Source organism: Spermophilus citellus (genome assembly GCF_964194105.1).
Source record: "Spermophilus citellus genome assembly, chromosome: 7".
Taxonomy (NCBI): Eukaryota; Metazoa; Chordata; class Mammalia; order Rodentia; family Sciuridae; genus Spermophilus; species Spermophilus citellus.
This window is the reverse complement of record NC_138188.1, coordinates 109,106,509-109,129,906: the sequence shown is the minus strand read 5'-3', so window position 1 is coordinate 109,129,906 and position 23,398 is coordinate 109,106,509. Positions and strand designations below refer to the sequence as shown.

Here is a 23,398-nt window from a genome sequence, read left to right as displayed (position 1 = left end):
GTAAAGGCAGCAGAAAACTCAAAGGTTTAACAGATTGTAAGATGATTATACTCTACCTTGTTGCATAAAGGAGTTGAAACACTTAATGGAAAATCATATAATGAAACAAAATTTTAAAATACTTAAAAAAGATAAATTAGGTTGAAGGGAAAATTAAATACTTTGTTGAGGCTAGAAGGAAAGTGAATATGCAGAAAGATAAACCATAAGGCCCTGTAAGTTTGCTAAAATAAGCCTCTCATTTAAGTTCTGAGCTTCCTGAATACTAAAGTAAAAATAGGAACATGACTTAGAAAATAATTAGGATCCATAAAATAAAACTCAGTCATTCAGAGAACAACTGGGAAAATATCCATCTTTCTAGGCAGTAGGGCCAGAGAGAAATTTCTCTGGGCATCCGCAGCAAGAGGTTACTGAGTGGTATTGTGGCAACATGGTCTGCATCATCCTGTAGTAAATGCTATATGACTTTCCTATAGCGGTTTCTTATTTAAATACATATGTATGTGTGTGTGTGTGCACATGCACACATGCGTGCATATGTATATGTCCCTCAATACGAGAGTAAGTATCTCAGGAAAAGTGATTCTGTGGGGCCCAAACAGTGTAATCCAGGTTCACAGCTCTTTAGTGATCTGCAATCTTAAGTTACAGATTAATTTAGAACACTGTTTTCCAGAATGTGTTCCATGAAACTCCAGTAATATGTTCAAAGATAGTTTATAACAGTAAAATAGATTTAGCTTCTAACATTGTAAATGTATAAGAAGAAAGAATATTAAACATATTACACAGTTAACACTATCAGGCACAATTCTAGAATAGAGGATACTAGGGAATCTGTGAAAGACCTTTAGACCTAGCCTGCAGGACGTTCTCCTCCCTCCTTCATCTCACTGTCAGCCACACACACTGCTGCATTCACAACTCACCATTAGTGCATGTCTGCTATCTGTTCAGGGATGGCGACTGGCAGCTCTGTACCTTTTTATCTGTGCATTTTTATGCAGTGTCTATTGTACATTAATCATGAATTAAATTTTTATCATTCTTTGTTTCAAGGAATTTGTCTATGAGGCCATTTTTCATTGTCTGCTTTCATTCAAGCATGCATTGTAGCTTGTGGTGTTCTGTTGAGTTATTGTAATGTTGAAAGTATTCTGTGATGATATAAATTTGGGAACCACTGATCCAAGGGAATAACTGAACTGGGCTTCTATCCTTTCAGTAAAGCATGTTCCGGAAGTAGCATTGCCAGAGGGTTCAAAGTTATGTTCTTGGGTACCAGTTAGGACACATCTAGATATGAACAGAATCCCCTTCGCAGACTCTCATGAAAACCTGGATGCCCATTACAACTGTGACCCAGAGAGTGTAATCCACTGCTTCTATCTCCTTATGGAAGAGGGCTAATAAGGCAATATCTGGTTGAAGATTTGATTTACATCAAAGAAGGTGAAACATTTGTCTTTGAGCATATGGAATGATAATTCCACCAGAGACAGTCCTTATCTGTATGTATATAGAACTTCCTTAAAAAATTGCATTTTGGGGATAATAATTACAACTATAAACATTTACATAGTGATTACTGTGTGCCAGGCCTATGCTGAAACACTTGGTACCTTGTCCATGAAACTATAAGGTAACTATTTATAATTTTCTTTCTATTAAATGGGAAACAGAGCCACAAAGAGATTAGCAAAAGTTTCTTGATTATGTCAAGAGGTGAACTGGCAGCAGTGTTTAGGTCAGGTTATAGAAAATGTAAAGCAAGGGCTGGGTGCTGAGACTCAGTGGCAGAGCACTTGCCTAGTGTGGGTGAGGCACGGGATTCAATCCTTAGCACCACATACAAAATTAAGCAAATAAAATAAAGGCATGCTGTCCATCTGCAACTGCAATAAATAAATAAATAAAAATTTAAAGCTATTTTCAGACTCTGGTTCTGGAATATGCTTGTGGACTTCAAGATGGGGAAGGGAGATAAATAAATACATTCATGGTTTCCTTTTCTCTTTCAGCATGTGAGGATGGATATAGACTTGAAAATGAAACCTGTATGAGGTAGGGTCCATGTTCTTTTTTTCTGATGAAATTGTTACAAATCTTATTATAAAAACTATTCTAAAACAAAGTCTATCCTAATAAAGAACTACTCTAACTAATAATGGTGACACACACCTGTGATCCCAGCTACTAAGGAAGCTGAGGCAGAAATATTGCAATTTGAAGGACAGTCTGGGCAACTTAGCAAGACTCTTGAATTTTAAAAAATAGGTGATAGAGTACTTTGGGAGGTCATAGGTCCCCTACAGTATTGCAAAAACAAAAACCCCAAAACAACCTAAGAAATTACTTTAGTAAATTACCTCCATTATTTCTTTTTAGATTTGAAACTGATTCTTGTTCTTTTTTTCTCTCTTGAACTTCCAGTTGCCCGTTTGGCCTCGGGGGTCTCAACTGTGGAAACCGTAAGTATATAAAAGTGGAGAATTGCACTTGGCAATCCTGGACTAGTATCAGTGTATAGGGTATCAGTCTTGTCCCGTTTTCCTCAGTTTAAACCCATTATCTTCTTAGGACCTGTGCTGCATGGAATGGGGAAAGACTTGCCTGGTGCTCACTAAGGGCTGAAGACAGAGAGGGAAGATAAATATTCTTAAATAGCCCCAACTATGGGAGTGTTAGTGTGATAAATCAGGCATGAGGCGGGAGGCAGAGACCATGCCTAGAAGAGAATGCAAGGACCCCCAGAGTGTTTCTTAGAGGGGATGGAATTGCAGGGAGGATTGGAAAGAATGGCAGATATGAGGGAAGAAGGACATTCTTGACAGAGGCAACCATAGGCCTTAAGGTATTCTGGGGACAGTTTTTAAGTGGATATTGCTATAGTATATATACAGAAATGCAGAAAGAATTGTTGGGGTTTGATCACCAGGCTGAAGAGTTAGACTCTAATCAGTAACTGGTAATCTGGCAAGAGTCTTGGGACAGGAAAGCAGCTTGATTGAGAAGAGTACCTTGGGCTGCAGAAAGGAGGAGAGAATGGACAGAGGAGAACATGGGAGTGGTTTGGAGACTTCCAGTATAGTGCCATCTGGGGGTCAGTGCTACCTTGGGAGTCATCTGCTTTAAGCTGAAGCCTGCATCTTGAAGTAGAAAATGGAACACAGAGCAGTGAGAATGCTGGTAGGGACTGGGAGCATGGTGCACTGCACACCTAATTCAGTTCTTTTTTTTTTTTAATTTTTTGATAGTTGTGTATAGACAGCATTCCTTTATTTGTTTATTTTTATGTAGTGCTAAGGATTGATCCCAGTGCCTCACACGTGCTAGGCAAGCACTCTGACTCTGAGTTAGAACCCCAGCCCTAATTCAGCTCTTTTATGAGTCATTTAAAATCACATTCACTGACATTTTCTTATAGGTATCAAGACATTACAAATTTAAATTATCTTCAGAATCAGTAAAGAAATTCTGAGATATAGGATAGATATACCAAGAATAATAACAATCAAGATTTCATTTTATGTAGCTTTATCCCTCATTCTATAGATAAAAGTTCAAATGGCATATTATTCTAAGTTTTCTTGTTTAATAGTAGACATATGTCTAATAGTGGACATAATTTTATTTATTGTGTACTCAGTTTCCATTTCCTAATGTTATACTTTATCTTTTATGTCCTCAATGGCATTTTCTTTATTTATAAAGCTTTTCTGTTAGCAAATTTTATAATTAAAATTTGAATATAAGTAAAGAATAGAAATAAAATAAAACAGATTCAATATTGGGTACAAAACTGACATAAACTCTCTTTGATTCCAGTGTGGAGTCTTTGTAGCTCAGTCAGTCTAGAGACTTAGAACTGCATTTAGGATTACTGATGACTTTGGTCATTTGATTTATCCTGACTGCAACTAGCAAGAATTTACAATAGGAAAGCTGCGAGAAGGACTGAGGCATCCCTTCTAGAAACAAATATATTTAGAGTCATAGGAATAGACAGAGAGAGGAACTCACAGAATTAATGTTCAGTTCAACAGAAGTAGCAACCCGAGGCTGCTGGGTGCAGTGTGAATAACCCCATGCTCTTTAGTGGTGACTAAGGATGCTGAGGTGCATAACACCAGAAGGTCATTATGACACACCCGAGTCATCCCTACAGCAAATGATGTTTAGAATACTCAGTGTAGTAAGGCAAGAAATGTTATCATTTTTTAGATCTTTAAAAAATTAGAAAGTAGTCAAGATTCTTGTGTCAGTGCTTTAAATTATAAGGGTATGACTATGAAAACAGTCTGGTAATAATAGGTATTCTTTCTAAAAATCATTTTGGGGGCTGAGGTTATGGCTCAGTGGTAGAGAACATGCTAAGGCCTTAGTTTTGATTCCCAGCACCAGAAAAATAAAATAAATGAAAATCACCTTCTAGATAAGCTAATGTCTCACCTGGGGTCCAAGTATTTCTCTTTTTTAAAGCATAAAGAGAATATCTGTGCTTTAAAAGGTGTTCCTGGGATGCAGTATTGCCTGTGTTTACTTTCTAGTGTATTAAGTGGTATTGCTGCTTTCCCCACCCCTAGAGATCATTAACTACTATATGTATGGAGATGCCCCTGCATTCATTGAATGTTCTGTAAGTTCTTTCGTCAGGAAAAGGGTCATCCCCATTATGTTTATGGGTCCTGGAAGTAACCAGAGTTTCTTTCCGATCCCTGAGACTTCTTTTTGCTCTGCATTTATCCAAGTCTCTGTCATTATGTCCAGCAGAGGGCAGACAACCATCTGAATTGTTGGCTCCCAGCCACCTTCAGTAACTGGCACTGACAATTTATCATTAAAACATGATGTATGAATATCATTTTATGATTTTGATATATTACCATTAGTGTTGCAAAACAATTTAAGTGGCTGATAACTATTATTACTTATAATAATATATAAAGAGGCACTTGCTGCACTTGCTTCAGCTGCACATATACTAAAGAGACACTTGCCACCTGCCTCCTTATCTGAGGTCTAGGCCCAGCCCTGGTGTTGGTTAAGGAATTGAGAACACCTAGTTTTCATCCCCATGGTATGATGATAACACCTTTGGAGTCTGTAACTCATCACTCTTTGGTGTCAGATAACAGAACTCTTACCGCCTATCTCTATTACTTCTACTATGTGCCACCAAAGACAGTAGGTACCTCCCTGGAGTACCTCCTGGTACTCAGGCTAGGTTTTTCACTGACATAGAAATGCTTTTTCTCTGTGCAAACCTCTTGGGGCACGTGCTGTACTCAAATCCAGTGAGATAGGGAGGCAGTTTTCCCAGCCATGCATATGATCTTGAGATTCCCTCACCCCTACATTCTTGGCAGTTATCCAACTGCAGCATTTTCTGGGCTTAGGCATAGTCCTGCCTTGCTAAAAGTTTCCGTTCACTTTCTAGTTGTACCCACATTTCATTCCTTGCTCCTCCTTTCTGAAGAGAGTATTCTTCAAAAGGGCAAAACAAGCCCTTCTCTCAAGTCTTTAGTTCCTGAGGACATGCAGGCCAACTGGATGGTCAGGACAGGGCCACCCACACATGAGCAGCCCAGGTCTGTACCTGTTTTATCACTGCTCCCCTTTTTATTTTCTGGTCATGAGAAATTTATCTCTGTTTACAGGTCAGATTCCAATAATTCTGTCTTCTTACACTTTTGTCCATTTGACCAGAATTTTTTTTTACAGATTTATTATTAGATATGACCCTTTCTCCTCACTTTTTTCTCTATTGTTTGAATTTTATGTTGGTTCCTCCTCATACTTTTTCCTTTCTTTTCTTTTTTTTGGCATTTTTTAGTTGTAGATGGATACAATACCTTTATTTTATTTATTTGTATGTGGTGCTGAAGATCCAACCCAGTGCCTCATATGTGTGAGGCAATTGCTTTACCTCTGTACCACAACCCTAAGCCCCTCCTCATACTTTTAATATCTCCCTTGATACTTGTTTGCTTCACCTTTTATCTGTTTTTAAAATAAATTAATTTTTCACAGCATAATACAATATATACCATTAATTTCCCCCTCCCTTTTTTTTAACCCAAATGAATTAGAAAAATAGGTTTAGGTTTAAGGTAATGAAAAAAGAAAACTAAGGTAAACAATCTCATTACACATTACATAGTATTTGTCCTTGCTCCTAAGTGTGGTCCATGGGACTGGCAGCATCAATATTATCCATGAGCTTATTGGAAAAATAGAATTTCAGGCCTTCTGACTCCAGACCTACTGAATCAGAAGCTGGATTTTATCAGACTCAGAGATTTGGTTAGTATGTAGAATTACATACATGTTGAAGTTTGAGAAACACTGGTATTGTCCATGTTTCCAGAGATATGTATGTATGTGTTCTTTTAAAGGAATTAAATCTCACTGAATATACCTGTTTTTAAACCTAGTAAACTGTGGAATGTTTTCATTTCCATAATTTTATAATGTCACGTTTGAAAGTTTTATACTATTTTATACTATAATTTACTTAACCATTCTCTTCTAATTACCTTTTAAGAATCTCTTTTATGTTCTCATCCTCCAAATCATTTCTGTTTTATGGTTATTACTTTATGATTATAAAACCCACATAATTTTCCCAGAATACTTTTTTCAGGCCACAGATATTTTTGTCTGTCCTTTCATATTCACCCCATGTCCTTTTGGAGGTCATCCTTTCCTTTGAAGGATTCTGGATCTTTTCAGAAGTGACTCCCTCCTCCCCTCAGTCCCCCAGCATGGCCAGAGAGGATTTAGAGCCTGTCTTCCCTATTTATAGTCCTCTTACAGTAAAACCAGAACATTCTGCTTAAAGATATTCCACACTGTCTTCCCACCCCAACCCACAGTTGAATGGCAGGTGTAAAAAGTACCTTTTAATTGTGTATACCCTGTGGTTGCATGGGACTGTAAAAAAGACTTAGACCAGTGGAAATGCTGTGTGTTGGCAGAAATTACTCCAAAGAAATGTCCAGGAAGATGGCCATGAACTGCTTAGGAGGAAGGAGAGATCATTAATTATCCAGAAGTCAGCTAAAAGTTTTGTTCAACTGAAAGTAGTCATTTTACTCAGTTTGGACTGGACTCCTTTCATGTCAGAATAGAAGGGAATCAGGGTTTGAGGCAAGAGGATTGCTGCTCTGTGTCTGATCTTCCCACTAGCAGGCACTGTTCTGTGAGAGGGAAGGGAGAGAAACTGGAACAAAGTGAAAGAATCACATGGGAAATTGTCATAATGAAGAGCAGTGGGCACTGGGTATGTTCACATGCAGCCTGTAGACTTGAAGAAGGCAAATTTTAAAAGGTGCAAAAAAAGAAAAAAAGGAGGGAAGGAGAATACTGCAAATAGAGATGGAAGAAGGAAGCAAATATTTAAAAGGCAAAAATCTAACCATGCATCCCTAATGAACGTGGTAAGGGGAAAACACAAAGAACCAATTTAATTTTAAAGTAAAATTAATATGACTACCTAAAAAGTTTAAAAGGATGGTGTATTAGTTGGCTAAAGTTCTTCTGGAGTAAATAAGCCTAGCTAGTTTTAGTTTAAATAGAGAGTTTATTGGAAGGATTCTGGATTCTAGCATTAAGAGTGGCAGGAATCATGGAACCGTGAGGACTCTAGCAGTGGAAGTCAGGGCCTTCTATTCAGAGCACAAGCTAATGTGATTCCATCTTCGTATCTCCCCTCTGATGTTTGCTATGTGTGTGTCCGGCTTTCTTTCCTTCCCACACAATGTGATGGAAAGTCACATTGCCAAATGGTTCTTGAGTGTGTGTCACTGCTCAGTCATTTTGAAAAAGAAGACTCTCTTTTTTTTCTGGGAAGGAACTAATTGATCCAGTTTGAATCATGTGTTTATTCCTAATCAGCTATGACCAGGAGATGTTGATACATGTACAAATATGTTTCCCATCACTGTAGATGGAGGAGGGTAAACAGTTCTCAGGAGTTTGCCTAAGCAGACAGACTAGTAGGTTCCTTCTAAATAAGTACATATGTAAAGACAAATAGAACTTACAGGAAAGGTAGAGGCCCAGAGTGTATTGGTTTGATGAAAAGTGCTAACAATGACTAAAACAACGTGAAGCTGTGAAGGTGAAGGGAAAAATAGAGCCACTGCGGGTGAAATATTAAAATGTCAACAAATGGCTCTGAAGTAGGACTGAGAATTCCAAATTCTTCATTCTGGAGAATCTTTTCAGATAAGAAGGAATAGGCCAGACAAGCCTACAATGACATTCACTACTTCTTTCCCACCTCAATAAACATTCAGAACACTTGCAAAGCTGGTAAATATTACACTTGGCCTTGATTCAAACCCCATCTTATTCTATATCATAATAAATTTAAAGTCAGTGCATAAGCTCAAAAGATCAAGTTAGGAAGGATCAAAAAAAGATGAAGTGGGTGATACTGTTCATACACATAAGTTTCCAGTAACATAGCTTCCCCAAAAAACATGAAATATGCCCTTTTTGCAATATGTATACTTAACACAATTTCTGTATTTGGAGAAGTGCATGCCCGTGTGTGTGTGTATAAAATCTAAATAAAATTTGGGAAATACAGAGAAACAAAAATAAGAAAATAAAAGTTAAGCCATAGGTATTAACAGTACTGACTTCCCTGGACATTTTGATGCATTATCTCCTAGGCTCTTTCTCTATGCTCTTGTGCAAGGAGATCTGCTGGCTTTCAGCCCAGTGTTGTTTCCTCTCCTCTCTATTGTATACCAGTGCAACCCAGTCTGGTCTGCAAGTCAGCAGCATCACCATTCCTTGGAACTCCCTAAGAAATACAGCTTATGAGCCCTTGCACAGACCTACTGAATCAAACCTCTTAGGGTAGGCACCAGAAATCTATTTCACAAGGCTTCTGGGTGATTCAGATGGACATGAAAGTTTGAAAAGCATAGTCTATACCAGTGCTACTCTAAGTGCAGTCTGTAATGGGAACAGATAACACAAAAATTGAACAAAGGTATTTAGAAGTGTTTATATTAATTTGATATGGTTGTGGCATCCAATAGTTTTATTGTATTTTACAAAGGTATCAGTCCACAGTCAACTCCTTTAAAAAGGACAAAAAGGAGGGCTAGGGTTATAGCTCAATGGTAGAGCACTTTCCTGACATGGGTGAGGCTCTGGGTTCAGTCCCCAGCACCACATAAAACTAAATAAACAAAATAAAGGTATTGTGTCCATCTACAACTAAAAATATTAAAAAAAAAAAGGACAGAAAGGAAATTCATGATTATTGTGCCTGTGGGGAAAGAAAAGAAAGTGAATTTTGAACCTTTATTTTTGTTCTATGTTTTTAAAATATATCCCCAAACACAAGCAAATGAACAAAAACTGGCTCATAGTTTGAGAAGCACTTGTCTACATAGTCCATGTCTCTTTTTTTTTAAAAAAATTGTTTGTTTCAAAGAAGAACCTGCTACAACCTGCAACCACCTGCAAAGGCACTTCTAAAATGGATGCTTGCTTGTTTTGCTGGAAGTAAGAAAACTTAATTTGGTGAGGAGGAATAAGCAAGAACTAGAATTTGGTCTCTGTCTAGGAATGGAGGGAGCCACAGAAGTTTTTTAAAGCAGAGAAATGGCACGATTAGACTTGCTTTTTATAATGAGCAGATAAGACTGGGAGCAAGAAGCTGAGTTGGGAAGCAGTTGCCATTGTTTAAACAACAGATGACGTTAGCTTAGGACATTGTTGGTGGAAATGAAGAAGAGTAGATACATTCAAGAGATTTCTCCTTTATCTTCACTTCTGTTAAAAGAGAAACTTCTGAATACATGTCAGGAGGTGAGGAGAGAATGAGCTTATTCTATGTTTGGCTATTCCCTATGTAACTCAGTCATGAGAGCTTTCCATAAAAATCCGGTTTCTATGCTATTTATTTAAATAAAAGGATTGGGAAAGGTTGCCTAATGTCTTTTACACTGTTTGCTCTCTACTGCCCTTATTTTCAACCAGTGCTTAGGGAGAAGGAGACTTAGCCAAAAAGGGGACTAGAGCATTAGCCCCATGTCTGACACTTTGACTTTACCTGAATGCCTAGAAAGCATGATGCCAATCTTAATTCTGTGCAGAAAATGTGGTTGTTGGCCTTCATCCTGTGTCTTACAACCTGAGAACACAATTTGAATTCTATTTCCACAACAAAAAATCAACCTGAATATTTAATAGAATTTATTAAAAATAATTTCACCAGAAATATACAGGTATAAAACCTGATTAATGAAAACTTTTAGTAGTATTTACTACATATGATACGTGCTTGCTTATATCACTGTTAATTTCTGGTAATTAAATTCAATATGTATTTATTGAGGCATCTACTTATTTCCTAGTGTGGTTTATGCGTTGATTCCCAGACCCCAGACTTAACTGCCCAATAATGTTTTTGATAAATTTGAGAGTTTAACTTGCCTCTTTTTATTTTATCAAGATCCTAAAACTGACTCATGCATTTTTATGTCTACTCTCAAAAAAATTAAACAACAATTAATATCAAAAGTAGTAAACAACTAAGATTCTCCATAACTTTAAAAACAATACCATTTCCCAAGGCATATTTTATACATGGTGAAAGACACAATCTTGAGAAAAAAATTAGAAGTATAAAATATTATAGAACAGTTATTGAAATGAAACAAGTGTGTGAAGAACTCACTGACTTTTATTTTTCACTTTTGGCCATGAATTAGTGAAAATGTCATAAGGGGCTGGTCTGCAGGTACAATTTAGGACCTACCATTCTAGGAGTGGCTAGAAGGGGAAACTCTTGTAATACAGAGAAAAGGAAGGGATAGCCATTAAGGATCTCTTGCCAGAGACCAAGAATTAGAAGGTCTCCAGCGGAGGAAGGTTGGTGGCTGTGGGAGGGGAGACTGTTCTTCAATATTCACTATACCTCCTACCAATCCCCTTGTTTGTTTGTTTGACATATGTAGCCTATCAGCTTATCACTGTGGTGATTGCAGCAGCAGGAGGTGGGCTTCTTCTTATCCTAGGCATTGCACTGATTGTTACCTGCTGCAGGTAAGTGATGAGAGTTCAAATTCTAATCTGTTTCTTTGCTTGTGTGGAAGGGTCAGATTCTTTGCAAGGATCAGGTTTTACTCTTTTAAAGAATACTTGAGGGTAGGAGGGAATGGGAGGGGGCGGGGGATTAGCAAGGGCAGTGGAATGTGATGGACATCATTATCCAAAGTACATTTATGAAGACTCGAATTGGGTGTCAACATACTTTATATATAAACAGAGATATGAAAAATTGTGGTATATATGTGTAATAAGAATTGTAATGCAAAAAAAACAAAGTACATGTATAGAGGCGTGAATTGGCATGAATATACTCTATATACAAAGATATGAAAAATTGTACTCTATATGTGTAATAAGAATTGTAATGCATTCCACTATTGTGTATTTTAAAAAAATAAAATCAATAAAACTAAAAAAAATTTTAAAATAAAAGGCTAAAAAAAGAATATTTGAGGTGGTTTAAATCATAGTGTATAACTGAACCATTAAAAAGAAGGAAAAGGGGAAATTCATAATAGTTGGTGCCTAGGGAAAATAAAGGGAATAAATGGTACTTTATTTATTTATTTTTTATTAAAAAAGAAAATCCAGCTGGGTATGGTGGCACACACCTGTAATACCAGTGGTTTGGCTGTGTCATGAGAATCACAAGTTCAAAGCCTGCCTCAGCAACAGTGAGGCCCTAAGCAACTTAGCAAGACCCTGTCTCTAAATAAAATATAAAAAGGACTGGGGATGTGGCTCAGTGGTTGAGTGCCCCTAGGTTCAATCCCCGGTACAAAAAATGAAACAAACAAAACCCACCATGAGATACCACTTTTCACCCAGTAGAATGACTGTTTAAAATAATGAGTATTGATGAGGATGTGGAAAAATTAGAACTCTTACATGTGGTGGGAATGTAAAATGTAAAACTAATTATAGCACTTCTAGCCTTAGGTATTATACCCAAGAAAAAATGAAAATCTGTAGCCACACAAAAACTTGTACAAGGATGTTCATAGCAACATTATTCATAATAGCCAAAAGATTAAACCATCCCCAATGTCTATCCACTAACAAATGGATAAATGAAATGTGATGTAGCCACAGAGTAGAATATTATTCAGCTATTAAAAAGGAATGACATACTGATATGTGGATGAACCTTGAAGATATTATGCTAAGTGAAATAAGCCAGTTGCAACAGTTCACCTAGTATGTCATTCCATTTATGTGAGTGGTCTAAAATAGGAAAATCTAGTAGAGAACAGATTAGTGGTTGCTGAGGGCTAGGGCTAGGGGTGGTAATGGGGCAATGAGAGAAAGACAATTGGGGAGTGATTGCTCAGGAATATGAGGTTTCTTTTTGTAGTGATGAAACTGTCCTAAATTATTATGATGATGGTTGCATGATTCTGAATATGCTAAAAACTGTTATATGAATCATATGGTGTGTGAATTATAGCTCAGTAAAGCTATGCATATATAGACAGAGAAAAAAAGAAAGAAGAACCAAAGCAGTTACCTGAAATATTTTAGCAATGGAGAAGTTGTAACTGCAGTGTGAGTTGAGCAGTAAAATTATCTGTAGGCTTCCTGGAAGCCAATAGGATTTGGTTTCTGTTGAGGAAGGGTGGCATTGATCCCCCTATCGGTTGAGATAAAGGAAAATTATGACCTTTGATTTATATCCTAATAAATGGCAACAACTATCTATATATAACAGATGGAGAGAACCTACCAAAAGGGCAGTCTTTTCTACCATCAACATTGAAGTTAATTTTAAGATATTCTTTATTTCTAGTAAGAACATGGAGAACAATTTGCATAACTGCCCATTCAGGAATGCAGGTCTTTGCCTATCTTTTACAAAAATGCCATCAAAGATGATACATATGAGGGGGCATGGTGGCACACACCTGTAATCCCAGAGACTTGGGAGGCTGAGGCAGGAGGATTGCAAGTTCAAAGCCAGCCTCAGCAAAAGCAAGGCACTAAGCAACTCAGTGAAACCCTGTCTCTAAATAAAATATAAACTAGGGCTGGTTGATGTGGCTCAGTGGTTGAGTGCCCCTGAGTTCAATTCCTGGTACTTCTCCCTGCAAAAAATGATAATCCATATGAGTGGAAATAAACTCCTGGACATGAAACTAGAAGCAGTTACCTAGAGGGTCAAAATCTCAGAGCTCAAAGCAATGTATTCCTCATATCTGTGATGTGTTCAATACCATGTGGTGTAGCCATTTTGGAACAGAGACTGTGACGTTCATTGCTGAGGAGGGAAGATAATTACGAACAAGTCAGTCATTGTTTAAGACCAGATTCCACACCTACAAGAGCAGTAGCAGGTCTGAACTTGCATGAAAGACCAATACCTAAACCACATACTGGACATTTGGTTTTATGACCCTGAGTTATTTTGTAACTTCCCCCAGAAAATTTACTTACAGATGAGTGAGAAGGAAGAAACTTCAGATTATCTTACCCAAGGGAAATATAATTTAAAATTTTCTGGTCCTAGGTCCATTAGCTAAGTGAAGAATTCATATTCCAATAATTTTTATTTAGTGAAACATCACTATGGGATTCCTCTGACCCCCTGAAATCAGAGTATGGAAGAAACTATGGACTTTTTTTTTTTATACAAACAAACAATCCTTTTTTTTTTTTTTTTTTAACGTAATTTGTGAAGTAGCTTCATGTAGTAGAAAGAACACTGGCTGGAGAGGTGAGAGACCAGACTGAATTCCAGTCCCAGCTTTTCTAGTAGCAAAAGGTAACCCAAAAGACAAGTCAGGTCTCCTCAGTAAGCCAGAGTTGTCCTTTCCCTACAGTTCCTGGTTCAGTAAAGCTGGGTGAGACTTAGACACTTCCATGTAAATTCTGGTGCATAGGCCAGTTGAGAGACATTGAACTTCCTTCTGACTCCACCGTTCTGTAAACTTTTGATCCTTGTTTCCCTGGAAACCCCCAAGATACAGTGACCTCTGTCCCCTAGGGGAGTCTAACAGCTCCAATGTAGCTGTCTTTGTCCTCTCTGCCCCTGCTAATCTAGTCCTTTGGTATAGAAAACTTTCTGCATCTTTTTCGGTACCTAATTGCACTTTTACTTACTCTGGGCAAACACTAAAAATAATAACCATAATAATATTCCTCAGTGAGTAGCTACACAGAAACACAATGGTATCCCATAGTCTAATTTTTGTTGGAAAATAATTGGTGTTTTTACATATATAATTTCTTTACAGAACTTAGTCATGGAACTTTCCAAATATTTTCATCCCACAGAAAGAATAAAAATGATATAAGCAAACTTATCTTCAAAAGTGGGGATTTCCAAATGTCCCCATATGCTGAGTACCCTAAAAACCCTCGATCACAAGAATGGGGCCGAGAAGCTATTGAAATGCATGAGAATGGAAGCACCAAAAACCTCCTCCAGATGACAGATGTGTATTACTCGGTGTGTATTCCCCATGCCCAAGAGCAGCCTCAGGGCTCCAGTCTCCTCTGAGAAGTTAAATTCTGTTTTGCTGTAGTAAAAGCATTATAGCTAGTTAAAGGTTCAAGAGAATGATGGAATGAGCCTCTTATTTGCATATTTTAACACTCAGTTTAATTATGATCTTTTTGCATGATACTTATTAATTTTGGTGTTGGGATAAGGCTATTTCCATGTAGCACATTACTTTATGGGATTGTAAGCAGTAACCCATGAAATTCCCTTTGAGTTGTAGGAATGAAAACTAAAAGCTAGAGAAAAAATTTTATGATAGTAAACCCTTGAGCCTTTTATTTTTATTTCTTATCTGCCAACCTTTAGCTTGCTTTGTGTAATTAGGTATTTAAAATCTGGGGTTGGAAAAAGGCATGAAGAAAACATTTCAACATCATCCCCAACAAGCACTTTTCAGAGGTTTAGAAGATTATAAAACTCAGGAAGTATTAAATAATTTGCTCTGTCCATCCCTGGATATTTAATTTGAGAAGACAGGACAATACCTTGAGCTCCTGCTTCTCCTGTCCTACATTGAATTTAACCCAGGTCTTATTCCTCTATACTGCCAGTTCATTTCATGTTACACTAGGTCAAACATAAAGCAAATACAAACTGGGCTATCTGAACTGAAAACTAAACATGTCAGGTGACTTCTCATTAGTTTGAGGTATAGCAATAAACATGAAACCTTGCCCTGTGGAGACTTAATGGCTTTAGACAGTCCTGTTACAGGAACCACAATCCCTCTGGTTGCTATAGGAATTGACCATGAGGATCAGACTTTGGATGGGAGGGGCAGGTTTGTTCATGCTAAGAAGTTGTTGGTTTCAACTGGTTCTTTGAAAATTTTGAACCTAGAGAAAGAACAAGAAGAAATAAAATGGAAGTAAAAAGAAAGATAAATATCTCCAACATAGCTCTAGTTAAAATGTTTCCATTGCTTTCTATATAGAGCTCTGTTTTTCCTCTGACAGAAAAGCCCTTTTCCTTTCTTAACTGTAGCCATAACTATACAAGCATTTTACCCAGGCATGAACCCACATCCTTTGTAGGGACTCCTGAGCCCCAGCATCATGTGACAACTGGCAACAAGTAGGCCTCCATGTGGTAGGACCCAACTTCACTGCATGTTTCCATGGAATTGGCTGAAGAGTTGTCTTCAATAGATTTAGTTAAGCACTTAAATGAGCCTCATTTTCACTTCAAAACAGTAGGCTGAACAGTGTATAGAAACAGAGCTTGGGCTTTATAGCATGGAACTGTCACCTGAGTAGATGAGCTGTTCCTTGGTAGGCTCAGGGGTGGTCTGGGTGATTCCCACATTGGGCTCTTATGGGATTTGAGTTTATAATGTGCAGTATCCAGTGCTTTATTTCTGCTGAGAAAGCATTTACCTGTGGTGCTTCAATGAAGGTCTCCTCGAAGTAGCCTCTGTTATTCCCATGGAGCTTTTGTGCAGATCAGGTAGGTAGTTCATGACCCATGAAACTAGTGTTTGGTCAGAGACACTTGAAAATTGCTGTTGGCCTACTGGTTTGGGGGTCCTTACTCCATCCTGGATGTGGTCATAGGACCTTGCAAAATTTGTGTCAGTTGCTCTTTGTGAAGTGACAGGGATAGTAGCCTTCTGCTAAATGCCAGGGAGGACTTGAGCTGCTTATATTCCACAGAGAAAGATACTTCAAAAAATTAAGAATCAGTATACTCACTTCATACAGGATAAACCCAGGTCTTTTACTTTATTGATATAAATTCACTGGATGTCCTTAATATTTTTAATCCCCTTTTTAAATAGGGGCAAATATAATGTATCCCCTGTTCCATAGAGATCTGTGATGGTCCCTACCTATAGATCAGACCTTGCTCTGCTATTTATAGCTACCTCCACCTTAAGTTTATGAAAATGTAGAATGCTTTTTTTGCACTTAAATTTAAACCCAAGAATCACTAATTGAGTTTTCTTCTTTTCTCTTTGCAACCAGCCTACAAGTGTGAGAAATCCTGAACTTGAACGAAATGGACTGTACCCTGCCTACACTGGATTGCCTGGATCACGGCATTCTTGCATTTTCCCTGGACAGTATAACCCATCTTTCATTAGTGATGAAAGCAGGAGAAGAGACTACTTTTGAGTCCATGAAAGAAAGGGGCCCATCACTCTGAACTAGTTTCCCAGGACTTCTGTGGCTCAGAGGATACTCTGGCTGCTCTCAGGACTTATCAGAGCCATGCTTAAGTGGCAAGCAGAAAAGAGACAGGCACAAGGGGCATGACCACAATGGAAGGGGACAGATGGATGTGGAACTGCAGACTGCTTGTTCAGCACCTTTGTTGTTACTGTGAACATGAACATGGGCCAGTACCAAGAGAGTTTCTGAGTGACTACAACATAGCACTGGCAGTAGGGGCAATCATTAACCATAGCTAGGTATCATTGTGAGGACCCAATTTTCCCTTAGTTTGCACTTTAGTAAATTGGGCAGGGAGGTTTCCTGGATTTGTTTCAAGATGGTTCAGGAAAGAAGGTTTCCTTTCCTGAGACACTTCCATAGGCCCCAATTTGGTGATTAATTTGTAGCTAGATGCTAGCTGTATGTTTTCCTGCTCCGTGCCTACGTGCTAAACAATAGCTAGGGATAAACATACCACTAAGGTTTGAAGATGCTAAAGTTGAATGTACAGTATTTTAAGATTTCCATGTTGTTGTATACTATGGTTTCTAAGTCAGCCTCCCAAAATCAGGAATTGACATTTGTGAGGCACAACACACAACTTCCATTTGTATTTCAAGGCAAGGTGGCACATTTATTTAAGATGTCCATTCAACTTTGGCAGTTAAATCTCACCTTGTCAAGCAAGTCTGCATCAGGGCAAAACAATTTATACTTGGTTTTAGTTGGAGACATCCACTGGCCCCTAATGAGGCCCAGCAGGCAGAATTGGGAGTTTACCCTACAGGCAGTGGGGTACTTTCCATCCCTGAGGACTTTTCATGAGGTCTGGGACTCTGATCACCATTGTGGAGACCAGAGGCTACAAAGGATGGGATGGAAATGGAGAGTTGAATGCTGGTAGGGTCTTAGCTGTTATTTCACCAGTAAAGGAAAAGCAGTGTGCTGTCCCTGCAGCAGAATGTGGTTAGAGGAAGGAGCTGAATAGGCATGTTGGTTTCCTAGATCGCCAGTGCTTTGGGAAGCCATGGGGATTCCTGTGGGAAGAATAGGAACCGAGGATGGAGCCTCAGATAAGTGTGCTAATCTGCTAATCTTTATATCCATATCCTTATCCACAAACTCACTATAAACCTCAGCCACTCAGAGCTATTTATTCATTGAAGAACTAACTTATTTTCTCAAATCCAATCATTTGTACCTCTTTATGTGACTGTGCAGTATCCCCTGGAAACACAGTTGTAGTTCAAAGCAGCATTGGAGAACTACATCCTGGCAGGTTAGTGATCTGAGAGTTTGCTTTTGGGAAGGAGATTCTACATGTCTTATTTATCGTGCCTGTGATATGGGTCCTGCAAAGGAGGCATATTCAGCACTCAGTGTCTCATTTATCTGCTTATGGAACACCTGATTTTGGATGAAGTGATGGGAACACTGAGGTAAAAGAATTGTTCTCACCCTGAAGCTGGGAGTTAAATGGCACGCATTTCTGGAAATGGTACAACTGTTGGGACAATTCTGCCCTAGGCATGGTTGTTTCTTCAGGGCTCTCTAATTTCTTCAAAGCACATTCAGTTCTCTCCCTAAGTGTGGAGTCCTATGTCCCTTGGTCTCTGCAACTCACCATCACCTGCTATAGCAGGAACACTTGAAAGGGGCAATGAATTTTAACGGTTAAATTGCACCTATAAATATAAAAATAATTCTGTTATCAATGGATGTTAACTTAAAATTTCAAAGTATCACCGTCTTGAAACTTTGGGTCTTGTATCTCTGTGGAACCAAATGGCCTTTTGTGCCTCACTGCCTCCTATCCAACTGGAGAGCTCCAAGCTCCTGCACTCAGCTCACCTGAGCCAACAGACTTGGATCCCTTGTGAGGTGGACTTGCTCCACCTCTTATGCAGCATCCCTGTTATTCCCTAGGCCCCACAGCTATGGGAGGAGCCACCATAGAAGCTCTTTCCTGACATGTATTTCTGCTGCCTTGAGCTGATCTCACAGCTGGCAAATCATCTCCTATCTCAGGGTCAGAAGCCTTAAGTCCCACAAAATGAAGTGTTTGAAGAGCATTTTTGGGAAGAATCCCAAAGTCCAGAAAAGTGTGTCCTTTGAGTTCCAAAAGTTGTTTGCCTCTTCGTGGCTTTTGTCAAGTGTTGAGTGTTTCATTGATTAAGGGTGTTTTGTTGTTGTTGTTGTTGTTGTTAACTGTGAAAAAAAGCACCAAACAAGGTTGAGTTCACACCATCTCTACAATTTCCAGGAGGTATGGGATGTAGAAAGCATCCTGAGATTTAAGAAAGCATGAAAAGGAGCATGCGTGTTGTTCAGTGCTAACAACACCCTGGATGAGGAAGCCAGGGACTGGGTCTACTCCTGTTGAGATTAATACCTCTCTTGTGCCAAGAGAAAATAACTGGTATGGTGTTAGCCGCCCATGGACAGAACAGGTCTGGGTGTGTGTACACCTGACATGGGGGATCTCAATCAGGGAGCAAGAGCTTAGCATCAGCCCTCACACCTGGGATGCACTATTCATGTGCACAACAATGTCATGGTTCTGCATTGTAACCCCACAGCTAAGGGAAAGTGGGAGGAAGGGAAAAGTGACACTGACTGCCCTCAAAATGCTTCTGTAGGGAAGAGGCAGGCCAGGTGGAACCTGTGTGTCCTGGAATATGACAGAGCATGACTTAGGGAGGGGTTGACTTCCTGGCTTCCCAGTATCCACTCTGGGTTTTGTTTAGGCTCCTAAAAGTCCTATTTCCATTTTTTCCCCTGTTTGCTCCATGAACTATTTCTTTAGGAGGATAAATAACATCTTTCATGTTCCTGCCATGACCAGGCTCCATACAGGGTACTTGGCTTCACGGCATCCTTGTTAGTTGACCGTGAGAGCATTTATTTCCTGGATATAGAAACCTTCAGAGAGGACAATTCTGTAGAGGCAGAATTCAAGTCCTAGTCAGCCTGACTCACCCTGTTGTTCTTTCCACTAGGTCTCCCTGCCTCACCTTCCTGGCAGGCATCTCACCATGCAGTGTACTTTAAATGTCAATGAGGACAAGAGAGATTGGACTTAAAAATAAATTATTTTTAGAGAAGCTTAATATTAAACAGTATCCTAACTAATGACATAAAGTGCAAAAAAGTGTTGAATATCCTTTTGAAGATGTCCTTTCAGGTTGGTGTGTGTATATATATATCTTGGGTGCTTGTGGTCTCATTAAGAAAATAGTGGCTGGCTTATGCTTGGCAAGAAGCATATTGGTATGTGTCTTTGGCAGAAGGAAGTTAAGGTGATGATCTGGATAGGTTTTTGACAAGCACGGCCAGACATACACTTCCTTTGGAGGGCTGTCTTGTTCCCATAGTAAGACCATGGCTCCCAAATATTGGGAGAATATTTTTGTGAATCATCATCAGCATTGGGAACATAGTTTAAATGCTGATAAACCTTGCTCCTTTAAGGGAAAGGTAATTTTCAGAAGCAGATAAGTTATTTAGAGCCAGAATTGCTGACTGGATGGTGCAGTCAAGCTGGATGATAGTAGTTAAGAAGATCAAAAAGTAAGATGTGACTATTGAGTTTTGGAAGAGGTAACTCTTGGAAGTTGGCCCATAGGAGAGGGCAGCATCTTTGCAATAAGGGGCTGGATTGCTACCCAAAAATGTCTGTGAAAGATAATAGCTATTCAGATGTGAAAGTTGTAGAGAAGTCATGTTTAGGGTGCCCCCTTCCTCACACAAGGCTTCATATGCTTCGTTAAGCTACTTTGCCCACTGGTAAAGTGCTCAGGTGCACTTCAACTCATTGACTTTGCCTGAAGAAGTAGGTCTGTATAGTGAACCCAAAATTAGACTTTGATCCATAGTTCTAAAATAAACTTTGACTTTGGGACTAGAAGACCTGAGCACTTCTTTGGAGAGAAGAAGAAAGCAAAATTAGTATTTCAATATTTTGTATCTTATTAAAACTGCTCTTAATATCAGAGATCATTTTTTCTATCTGAAAGCTTTTGTGGAGGTAGGAAGGGGCATTTCATTTCATTTCTTCTTGATGAAGCATCATTCTAAGATTCTTGTGTGCATTTTTGGAAACAAATAGGGTTTTATAGAGTTCACCTTTGAGTAGGTGTTCTTTTTCTTAAAACCCCAAAGAAGAAACTAGTAAAAAATGGTAGTAACATTAAATGACAATTAATTTGTTCTTCTAAAGTATCTTAGTAATCTTATACTCCCTATCTGATGTAAATTTTAGCTCACAGAAAAGCCTGTGAAACCAAAGGAGACTATTTAGTTCTAAAAAGAGACAGATCCTAGACTAGATCTGTCCCATGGGCATTTTCAAGACAACATTTCAAAGGAGTTTGCTATTAGATTCTGTTTTTATAATTTTTAAATGATATTAGTGTACTTCAGTGCAAAGTCCCTGGGTGGAAAGGGTGGGATAGGACAGGGATGGGACGTAACCAGTTTGTCTGGGAAACTGATCCAACTCACTTACCTTTCTGTATTACCTAGACTTGTTCTAAAAAAAAAAAAAAAAAAAAAAAAAAAAAAAAAAAAAAAAAAGATTGTTTTATGAAGAGTTGCTGTGAGTTTTTTAAATGTTTGTGTTGCTGGAATTATGGTTAAATGGAGCATGTAGTGGAAATATGAATTTTTTGAGTTTTCATATTGTCCTGGATTTGTGTTTGTAAACCTTTAAACTTAGCCCCTGGTTGATTGTGCTAAATCCATTATGAGAATGTTATTTAAAGTTGTATTATAATTGCAGCCTTCACTAATTATTCAGTACTGTAGTAGCAAAGTATTATTTGTAAGAATTTGGTTATTTTTCTACTTGTATCCATTATAAGTCTGGCGTTCTAGTCAGTAAAATGATGCAATAAAATGATATCGTTCTCATTTTGTGGTTTTATCTTAATAATAAGTAAACTAACTGGATCACAAGTTATTTTTTATGAGGGCATTTGCTTAAACAATACAAGTGTACAGTGAACTCCTGCACAGCAAATGTAGGCAGTGGGTCATTTTCCTACCCTCAGTGCCCAGAAGGTGGGACACTGTTGATGATGGATGGATGGATGGATGGACGGACGGACAGACAGATGGAAGGACAGATGACTCTAAATGATAAAAGGCTTAACTTGGATATAACACCTGCTTTTGTTTTACATTCCTCTCTGAATTGGAGGACATAAGTAACCAATTCAGACATTGGGAATTTCCTCCTGAATGCCTCTTTCTACCACTCCATGCCAACTCCTCACATCTTGGAGGAGAAGGAAAAGTATATCTGTGCTCTGATGGACAGGATTTATGGAACTTTAAGACAGTGGGCCATGGACCTTACACATACAGTGGCCAAGGAATATGGCTGCCTGGTTAGCTATATGTTCAATCGTTTCCTTGGATGTCTCACATGACAGGGACAATTGAACTTTTCACCTGCTTTATGGCAAAAACCTCAAAAACCTTGGCACTAGGAGAGGCCAAGTAGTAGCTTGATCCATGGAAGTGACTTTTTGGCAGATTATATTAGAGAAGTGGCCCATCAAACATTCCTGAATGGTGCTGACTGGCAACCGTCTCCTATTCTTTTTTAAAAATTTTTTATTTGTTTTAATTAGTTATACATTGCATTTATCCACTTTGATATATCATACATAGTGGGATATAATTTCTAATTTTTCTGAGTGTACATGTTGCAGATTCATATTCGTCATGTAGTCACATATATACATACAGTAATAATGTTTGTTTCATTTTACTATCTTTCCTATCCCCACATTCCCTCCCTCCCCTCCCATCACTTCCCTCTACCTAATCTAAGATAACACTATTCTTCCCTAGTGCCCCCCCCACCTTATTGTAAATTAGAATCTGCATATTAGAGAAAATATTCAGCCTTTGGTTTTGCGAGATTGGCTTATTTCGCTAGCATGATATTCTCCAATTCTAACCATTTACTGGCAAATGCCATAATTTTACTCTTCTATAAAGCTGAGTAATATTCCATTCAGTATATATAACATGTTTTCTTTATCCATTTATCTATTGAGGGACACCTGGGTTGGTTGGTTTCATAGTCCAGCTATTGTGAATTGAGCTGCTATAAATATTGATGTGGCTGCATCACTGTAGTATGCTGATTTTAAGTCCTTTGGGTATAAACCGAGGAGTGGGATTGCTGGGTCAGTTGGTGGTTCCATTCCCAGTTTTCTGAGGAATTGCCATACTGCTTTCTGTAGTGGTTGCACCAATTTGCAGTCCCACCAGCAATGTATAAGTGTGCCTTTTTCCCTACATCCTTGCCAACATTTACTGTTGCCTGTATTCTTAATGATTGCCATTCTGACAGGAGTGAGATGAAACCTTAGAGTAGTTTTGATTTGTATTTCTCTAATTGCTAGAGATGTTGAACACTTTTTCATATTTTGTTGATCAATTGTATGTCGTCTTCTGTGAAGTGTCTGTTCAGTTCCTTAGCCCATTTATTGATTGGGTTATTTGGTTTTTTGGTGTTGAATTTTTTGAGTTCTTTATATATCCTAGAGATTAATGCTTTATCAGAGGTGCATGTAGTAAAGATTTTCTCCCAATCTGTAGGCTCTTTCCTCACGTTATTGTTTCCTTTGCTGAGAAGAAGCTTTTT

At 38.4% G+C, this 23,398-nt stretch overlaps 1 protein-coding gene across 1 annotated transcript in view; it reads left to right on the top strand.

Annotated features, from left to right (window-relative positions):
• Nucleotides 1–21,648, top strand: part of HEG1 (heart development protein with EGF like domains 1) — a 75,082-nt gene extending 53,434 nt beyond the window's left edge. The window contains exons 14-18 of the mRNA XM_081302656.1: nt 2,025–2,067; nt 2,437–2,474; nt 10,992–11,079; nt 14,356–14,530; nt 16,549–21,648. Of these exons, the coding sequence (XP_081158782.1) occupies nt 2,025–2,067; nt 2,437–2,474; nt 10,992–11,079; nt 14,356–14,530; nt 16,549–16,698 (494 nt within the window). The 3' untranslated portion in view covers nt 16,699–21,648. The remainder of the gene's footprint in view (nt 1–2,024; nt 2,068–2,436; nt 2,475–10,991; nt 11,080–14,355; nt 14,531–16,548) is intronic.
• The last annotated feature ends 1,750 nt before the right edge of the window (nt 21,649–23,398 follow it).